Here is an 8,719-nt window from a genome sequence, read left to right as displayed (position 1 = left end):
GTGCACAATGTGTTTAAAACTCAGTTTCTTTCAAGAATAAAGCATAACATGTTTTTTTCTCCAGGTACTGAGGAGTAGTTTGAATTGAGAGTTTAGCATGTTTTGCAAAATGCTCAGGATTTCCTCATGAGTACTTTACAAACTCTGAATCGGTTTTTTCTGACTTGCACAGAATCAAGGGGGGGGGGGTGATGACCTCTCGCCCCTCGGTGCCGTTGTATGTTTAGCTGAACCTATGTGTGCTTTTAGGTCATTTACGCCTTTATTTACTACACAAAACATGGGCATTTCTTTTTTTTTAATACATCCGAGAACTTACATTTACGTTTCAACATAGCTGCTCGAGATGAGGGTAGGTACATGAGCTTTGCCTGACGTAAACAAGGACTACTGACGTGCAGACTGACCAATTAAATGTTTACAGAGAACGTTATCGACCAATAACGGTAGCGCTACAGTCAGACCGTCCAATCAGAAGATTTTAGGCTACTTCACCACGCCCCTTTCTCAGTCAAGCGAACTCATTCGGAGTAGGGGAGGGCGGGACTAGTTTGTGAACGAAACTTCTCGAAACAAAATCCCAGACGTTTGTGAAATTCCGCCCGGACATTGTTTTAAGTCTAAAAAAGAGCACATGTCCGGGTAAAAGAGGACGTCTGGTCACCCTATGTGAACAGAGAAATGGAAGAAACCTCTCGTGTCCTGGGTATTTCAGGCCTTTAAGCCTTAGTGCTTCCAACTACTTCTGTATTGTTATTTGTGTTTATCACAAATATGTGTAGGTCGTTTAAAAGATTACATTTTACCACCAACATGTAGCAAACAAGTATGAAAGGTGTATTATTTTTCATATTTGTATACTATGTTCCTGTATGAACAGTGAGTGTAGAAACAAGGAGGTGGTCATAATGTTAGGGGTAATCTGTGTGTAGATACAGCACTATTCCTTCATCCTCCTGATGTAACAGCTCTCATGGATATTTCCATTCTGTTTTTATTACAGTCTGATGTGGGACCTGCAGCACTGTGTCAGATAGCCGTACCTGGACAATACTGTGGGCATGGAGGTAAATATTTGTCTGGATATTGATTAAACATCTTCACAGAAACAATTGCTTTGAATGGAAATTATATGAAAATAAATAAACAAATTTACATATAAATCTGTTATACCATCAGTATGGATACTAGTCTGCTCCAGCTAGCTGTGGGTCTGTCTTGCGTACATCCTGTCCATGAGGTACAAACACTCCTTTTCAGCTTACGTATTTTCTTGGTTATTCCATATAGCAGGACACACTCACTTAACTAGATAACTGTAGCCTAAAGTTCATTCATTCATTATCTGTAAGCACTTATCCAGTTCAGGGTCGCGGTGGGTCCAGAGCCTACCTGGAATCACTGGGCGCAAGGTGGGAATACACCCTGGAGGGGGCGCCAGTCCTTCACAGGGCAACACAGACACACACACATTCACGGACACTTTTGAGTCGCCACTTACCAACTCGTGTTTTTGGACTGTGGGAGGAAACCGGAGCACCCGGAGGAAACCCACGCGGACCTAGCCTAAAGGTAAGCATTCTCAATAGCTGGAGGGTTAAGGACATACTTGTTGGACTTACACTTTGTGTGTAATTTATCCTGTTAACCTTGAAATCCTCTTTTGTGGAACACCACCAACATATTTATACTTGCTGTGTGCATGTGTACAGTATTGAGCAGGACAGGAAGTGGACAGTATGGAGCAGGTTTTAAGAGCTGATTGTCTAAATGTTTGGATCTTGTGTTTACGTGAAGGGTCATATTTCACTGGCAGACCATTTGAATTAATAAAATAATGTCAATATTAAAAAAATAAATAAAAAAATTAAAAAATCAGTTTAATTGATAAATTTTTTAAATTGCTCTGCAAGGTGGCACGACAGGTAGTGTCACTGTCACACAAGTCCAGAGTTCTGGTGTTGAGGGTTGAGGGTTCAAGCCCTGCTCCAGCTGACTCTCTTTGAGGAGGAGTGTGGTGTGTTCTCCCTGTGTCTGTGTGGGTTTCCTCCGGGTGACTCTCTGTGAGGAGTGTGGTGTGTTCTCCCTGTGTCTGACCGCGTGGTGTCCACCGCGACCCTGAACTGGATAAGCGCTTACAGATAATGAATGAATGAATTATATTAGGTACCACTGATGGTGAAAGAGCTTTGCAAGCTTGCATTTAGAAATGTTTATTTTGAACTGGTGAGTCATGTTTGCTTGCCAGCACTGAGGCTTTATTACCTTTTATATAGCCTACTTAGAGTGTGATATTTCAAAATGGTGAAACTTGAATTGTGTGAATTTTCACTCTTTTTTTTTCCCCCAATCCTAACTTTTTTGGAGTGTGTTGCAAGCATCACATTGAAGTTGGACAGTCAAAATATTGGAAATCCCCTCGTTTTTGTCGATTAAATAAGGGTTCAGGTCAAGTTAAATTTAAATGTTATTTAATTATTCTACAGAGTAACAACAATACTGCTCAGCATTTATTCAGTCCTTTGTTTTAGACCAGAAACGACAGCTCTATACAGTTAGCTTCCCAGGGCTCTGGCAGTTGTTCAACATTCATGAGGATGATAATTAGTCTAATGCTCCACCCCCCCAAGGGTCCTCAGGTCTGTCCGGTTCTCACAGTGCTGGCTCTACGCTCCCTGAGTTCTCAGGGGCTGGCTGTACATTTGTGTTCCACCTCTCTTCCCCCACTCAGGTCCATGCTGATGTTTTTTCTCTTCCGTTCTGGACACTAAAGACACTTGCACACACACAGGAGCCTTTCTCTTGGCTGGAAAGCTTCTGTCCTGGGCTTAGAGGCCAGGAGAGGAGCGGAGCGAAGAGGAACAAACTCGGGAGCCCAGTTTCTGGAGGAGAGAGCAGCCAAAAGTGAATCTTGACTATGGCTGGGCACCTTACCATCCTGGTCCTGCTGCAGATGCTGTGCCTGTCTCTGGCTCAAGTGGTGAGTGAGGCTGGGGATATCTGCTCTTCCCTGATGATCCTGAATGACTTGGGTTAGGGTTAGGTGTTGTGGGTTGATGTTTGTCCAATACATTTATTTTGTTAGACCTACTTAAATTTACAGGCAGGCAACTCTAAGGTTTCCCACACTGTATTTGATCACTTTTATAGAAAAAAAAGCTATAACTAGCCTTTGATGATCAATAATATAATTGTGTTGTGTTATTAAATTGATGTATTGTCCTCTATAATGGATACTGTATATTGGAATTCGATGCGGATGCCTAATTGACATTGATATTATTTCTGTTTCCATTTATTGCCACTCATGGACCCTACTGACAATTTCAACAGTTCTTTCAGTTATATTTCCCTTCATTTCCAACATTTACTGTTTTTGAGTTTTGTGCACAGTTCAATAAAAACATTGAACCGATCATTCTTCCTCTGGATTGAATGGAGGTAAACCAGGAAGGGGGATCAGAATGTGGCCTAGACGCTGATGGAATGTGGTGGCTGAGTGAGGAATGGTCAACAAGGGCTTCTTTCAGGCTTTCTGTTAGCGGACACTAACCTGATGCTGCCCTAAGTAGAATAGCACCTACATGGGAATATTTGGAAAAGCAGCACTGAAAAAAGTACAGATACTATTTTGGAAAAACGTGCATATTTATATATAGTTATATATTTTTGAATCATTATGGTACAGATTTCTAAGTGTCAGAATAGTGTATATAAAGGACTTTCAGATGGTAAACGTAATAAAACTGAATTCTCTAAAGGGAGGGGTGTGCATGGACTCAGTAAACATCACCCACCCCCAATGTCTCACTCTTTCACCGATACTCTCCTTAATTTTCGCCATTTCTTTTGAGTTGCTTTACATTATACAAAGGATCTATGTTCAATACTGAGCTGTTGGTGTTCAGTCTTATGAAGCAAATGCCTTTAGTTCACAAATGCACAGCAGTTTATTGAATCTTTAAGTGCACCTTATCACAATTACATTTATTTATTTATTATTTATTAAATAGATGAGATTCAGTAATAGTGTTTGAAAAGTTATTGGTCATTCACATTATATCTCTGTCATTGTTGGTTGTTATTTTTGAATGGAATTATAGCTATTTGTAATATGTCAATTTTCTCTTAATCGCGGAGACTTTATAACGTTAATGTGAATGTTTATTGAGGAGTCTTAATCTCTAATGATCATTTCCATACACTCTTTCATTAAACAACTTGTGTATTAGAGCTGTGCCTGCAGAAGGTTTTATAAGCGAATAAAACTAAGAGTGTTTCTTTTACTGTATTTGATTTCAGAGTGGTCCTCCAGGACCACAGGGCCCGATCGGTTCCCCTGGCCCTGCTGGAACCCCCGGAGCTGATGGCATTGATGTGAGTATTTGGAGCCACTCTGTGGTGCCACAAGCTGGTGCTCTACAAAGGCAGTCATTGTGTACTCAGTCGCTCGACCATTGCGTCCAGTTGCGATGCCACAATCTTCTCAATAGAGGGCGCCAGAAATGAAAACAAGCTTACAATAGAGTTCTGTTAATCCAGAGACCTAGCTTTACAAGGTAAAGCTGTGAGGAGGCCCCTAGGTAGGAGTCTAGCAACCTGATACTCACTCAGCTCACAGCAGATTTCGGAATGCAATCCAAATATAACATAATAAAAAGATCTGATGATTAGCAGTGACCTCAGTGCAGTGATTAGCTCTGATCTCAGCACAGTTTAATTAGCATTTGTCTTACTGCAGATGGTCAGGTCTAATGAAATTAATGTTCATTGTTGTGCTGTGTGCCTGTGCATGAAAGATTGAAGAGCCAGGGAAACTTACCTAGGAATACAACAATGTGAAAGAAGTGACAGCTTAAATATAAAGACTGATGGGAGGTAAATATCTATGGGTGGAGCAAGTTTAAGGGAGGAGTCACACAGCACTTGAAAAATACACTATGCACAGGTTAATAATAATGTAAATGACCCCATCCACTCCCACCCACAAACATACACATACATGCATACACACTACCTTTACAGGAAACTGAGTACACAAATGGACTCTGTGTGTCTATAGTCTGGTGAAGTGTACCAGTGTGCAAAGTACCAAAGTGCAACTCCAGTGAGAACAGAATTTTATTTACCATTTTTTGAAAACATTAAGACAGCAGTAAGATTTTGCTTTGTCTATAGACACAAAATTCATGCTGGACATAACTCCAAGTTAGTTTTTATGTTAGCATTAATATATCACAGTCCCCCGTTTCCAATGTTTCACTGACCGTACAATCAAGCCTGTTTATAATAGGTTCTGTTGTGCTGGTACAGCCACAATATACAGTAGAATGTGTATAATATAATGCTGTATAGTCCTGTTGATACTATTAAATGCTCAAAATCTTCAGTCCTTTACATTATATTAACAGAATCACATACTGGCAGTAAGGTAACACACTGAAAAGCACATATTATGCAGCCTTTCTTAATATGTTTAAACTAATTCATGAGTTAGTGAGTGTGATAGAAGCCAGATCCAGATGTCTAAATATAGGACATGGTGGCTTTGATGTAATGTGCAGAAGATCACCTCCTTCTGAGCACTTCAATATCAGCTAACTGTGGAGAATATCAGGCTAAATGTGTGTGGGTGGGTGTGAGAATTATTTTCTAGCTAATTCCATGAGGAACTTGTTAACATATTAAATATTATTAATGTTATTTATAGTAAGACTTTCTAATAATAATTACATTCATAACAATGACAAGAAGCATGTGACACCACAGAGGCATGTTCATTTTCGTTTTGTAACCTAGAGGAATAGACACCTGAGTGCTCAGATTATAAAAGCAATGGGTTTTATCTGCTGTAATATTAATTTTTAATGATTATTTTTCAGGGTGAAAAAGGACCTCCTGGCCCTCCTGGACCCCCAGTAAGTTATTATTAAAGTACTCCTGTGAGATGCTGCTTTGTAGTTTATTTAAAAATTCATCATTACTTTCCTAGACATTAGCTGCTTATTATAGCCCCGGTGCATGATATAGTAAGTCGATTTCTTTTTCTCAAATGTGTGTCTGTATTTCACTTTGCAGGGTCAAAAAGGGGAGCCAGGCGAGCCAGGCCCAGACGGACCTCCTGGGGAGGACGGAATTGATGTGAGTTCACCTCAAGCTCAGAAATGAGAATGCATTTTTTTTCAGTAAAATCTAAAGCTATAGTAGTTGGCTTTCTGATAAAGTATGCAGTGTGTCTTGCACTCAAAATGGCAAAAAACAAACAGTGGCTCTTACCACACTGTACAACTGAGTTGATTTCCTAGTTATTGCACCATTAGCGTTTTTAATCATTTACTAACTGACCAGCTCCATGTTCAGAAATGTAGGTCTGGCCTGGCCTGGCCTTTCCCTGTCACATGCTAAGAATCACAGCAATACCACAAGGATTTTGTTGGATAATCCGCTTTGGAATGTCAGTCCAATGTTATCATCCTCAAAACTGCCAAAATTTGTCAATTGTGAATTGTTAGCCTTGTTATGATTTAAAAAAACTGAACAACTGAAAGAAAACTGGACAACATGATGTTTTTTTATCTGTCCCACTTCACTTAAAGCCTTAAATGAGCTTTAAACTTGCAGCTGATATTGCCCATATTTTTTCTGATGCTCTATAAAATAAACATATTCTCTGTTTAAGGGCTTGATTGGAGGAAAAGGTGAAAGAGGTCGTGTTGGAAATCCTGGACCAAAGGTTAGTAGAGAGACAAATCCAGTAATAATCGTGTCATTCTAGTAAATAAGTCATGGATCTGCTTCTCTCTGACTTTGGAGAACCACATGTGTAGGGATCTGCAATGCACCATTAACCCTTAGATTTCTGGAGCAATAGTTGTTTTCCATTTAAGTTTCTTGATATAATTAGTTATATGATATTGCATAATGTCATAATTACGTAGCTAGTCATTAATTACATTCATATGTTATGTACATCGTATACAGATAAGATCAGATAAGCTTTTCTATGTTTTTTATATCAGACAACACATAAGACACAATAGGCACAATACACTTATTTAAATCATAATTAAAGATCTTCATTTTTTGCAACTCTATATGATAAAACATAGAATCCACTGGTTTGTTTTCAGAGCTTTATGTTACAGGTGAAACATGCTATAGAGAATAGAATACATACTTACAACATACTCTCTCAATTTAATAGCTGATGCATCTCAGGTTTTTAGTTCATGCAGCAATAATTTAAGAAGTTTTAAATAGATTCTAACTTTACATTGATACTCTCTGACTAGTTTCTTCTGTATCTCACCAATAGTCTTCCTCTTTTTAAATGGAAAATAATTCAATACTTGTACATCGTTGCTGAACTTACATATTATTGTTGATGAACTGAACTTTACTTGATTATTATTAAAACAGAGCATTTTTTACATTGATTGCAGCTTATGTCTTTCTTTCAAAGACTTGTCCATACAAACTTACAAATCAAACGAACAACAATGACTTAATTCCTCAATTTATTTGTTAAACTTCTCACATTTACACTTGAGTAAGCCTAAATGTAGTATATTTTGTATTTCTATAATTTCGGTTGAAAATATTTAGTTCTAACGTGATAAAATGATCACTTAAAATCTGTAATGGGTTGTGAACTAGCTTAGCATGTTCTCACAGTGATAGGAATGGGTGCTGGAACATGATATTTTTTTTATTACTGGTGCATTGTGATGTAAACAGCACACACGATATTTTAGAGGCAAGCAATTAATATATATTTTGATGAAATATTATGAAGAAAACATAATTTAATTCAATATAATAGAGTTTCTTCAACTCACAGAAAGGAAAACTTTGACTGCTGTGTTTGTGTAGAATGTGGGTAGAATCCTGAAGAGGGTACCACATATTGACTCCATTGTTTTGCTTGTGGATTTCAGTGCTCATATTGGCAATGACTGGAAAACCTGCAGAGGAGTGATTAAGAGGAACAGCCTGCCTTATGTAAACCCGAGCATAGGGATGTTGTCGGATGTCTGTTCTAGTCACAGATTGTCCATAATAAACACCAAGTGTACTTGATACGAGAACCCCTCGGGCCAAACCAGAGGTGCTGGGGGATACGAAGTGAGAATCGACTATTTTGAAAGTGGCTGTATATAGCTTTGGTATATAGGTGGATATCAAAGGTGTGGGAGGACATTGAGTATTGGAAGGAGGCTTATCAATCTTTTTGGCTTGGAGAACTCCTGATTCTGTGGATGGTCAAAAAGTCTATGAAATTTACCCAGAATTGCTGGGAGGAACAAAATTAGGTGAAACAAAGCTGATTTCATGTTGGTCATGGAATAGCAGAACAACTCTTTACCCTTTCATAGATAATTGAGGGGAGATGGGAGCTTGCTGCTCTACTCCACATGTGTTTAGTTGATATAAATAAGCATATGACCATGTTCCCCAAGAAATTATATTGGGGTGTTTTGGGATTATGGGGTGTTGGAGCCGCAGATGCAAGCTGTTCAGTTCTTGTATGCTCAGTGTTTTGTCAGGCTTGTTCACAGTGAACAAGGTTGTGCCTTGTCTCCTTTTCTGTTCTTATTGGCCAGGGACAGGAGGGCTTGTGTCATGGGGCTCAGGAGGTAGCATTTCTGCAAAATGTGAAAGATGTCGTCCTTCTGGTTTCTTCATACGGATGCCTCCATCATGCGCTTGAGCAGTTTGC

General features: G+C 39.0%; 1 protein-coding gene across 5 annotated transcripts in view; it reads left to right on the top strand.

The window, feature by feature from the left end:
* The first annotated feature begins 574 nt into the window (after positions 1 to 574).
* col9a2 (procollagen, type IX, alpha 2) overlaps positions 575 to 8,719 on the top strand; it is a 28,105-nt gene continuing 19,960 nt past the window's right edge. Inside the window, exons 1-8 of one of the 5 annotated variants that reach the window (XM_066674487.1) lie at positions 575 to 706; positions 1,004 to 1,067; positions 1,180 to 1,240; positions 2,792 to 2,980; positions 4,303 to 4,377; positions 5,883 to 5,918; positions 6,079 to 6,141; positions 6,680 to 6,733. In XM_066674487.1, the coding sequence (XP_066530584.1) occupies positions 2,918 to 2,980; positions 4,303 to 4,377; positions 5,883 to 5,918; positions 6,079 to 6,141; positions 6,680 to 6,733 (291 nt within the window). In that variant the 5' untranslated portion in view covers positions 575 to 706; positions 1,004 to 1,067; positions 1,180 to 1,240; positions 2,792 to 2,917. Of the gene's footprint in view, positions 707 to 1,003; positions 1,068 to 1,179; positions 1,241 to 2,731; positions 2,981 to 3,482; positions 3,618 to 4,302; positions 4,378 to 5,882; positions 5,919 to 6,078; positions 6,142 to 6,679; positions 6,734 to 8,719 lie in introns of those variants that run through there. The other 4 variants (XM_066674485.1, XM_066674488.1, XM_066674486.1 and 1 more) reach the window with 4 other exon arrangements.

Source organism: Hoplias malabaricus, chromosome 6, assembly GCF_029633855.1.
Source record: "Hoplias malabaricus isolate fHopMal1 chromosome 6, fHopMal1.hap1, whole genome shotgun sequence".
In the NCBI taxonomy this organism is placed as follows: Eukaryota; Metazoa; Chordata; class Actinopteri; order Characiformes; family Erythrinidae; genus Hoplias; species Hoplias malabaricus.
The sequence above is the reverse complement of the archived record's forward strand: the minus strand, read 5'-3'. Positions and strand labels throughout refer to the sequence as shown.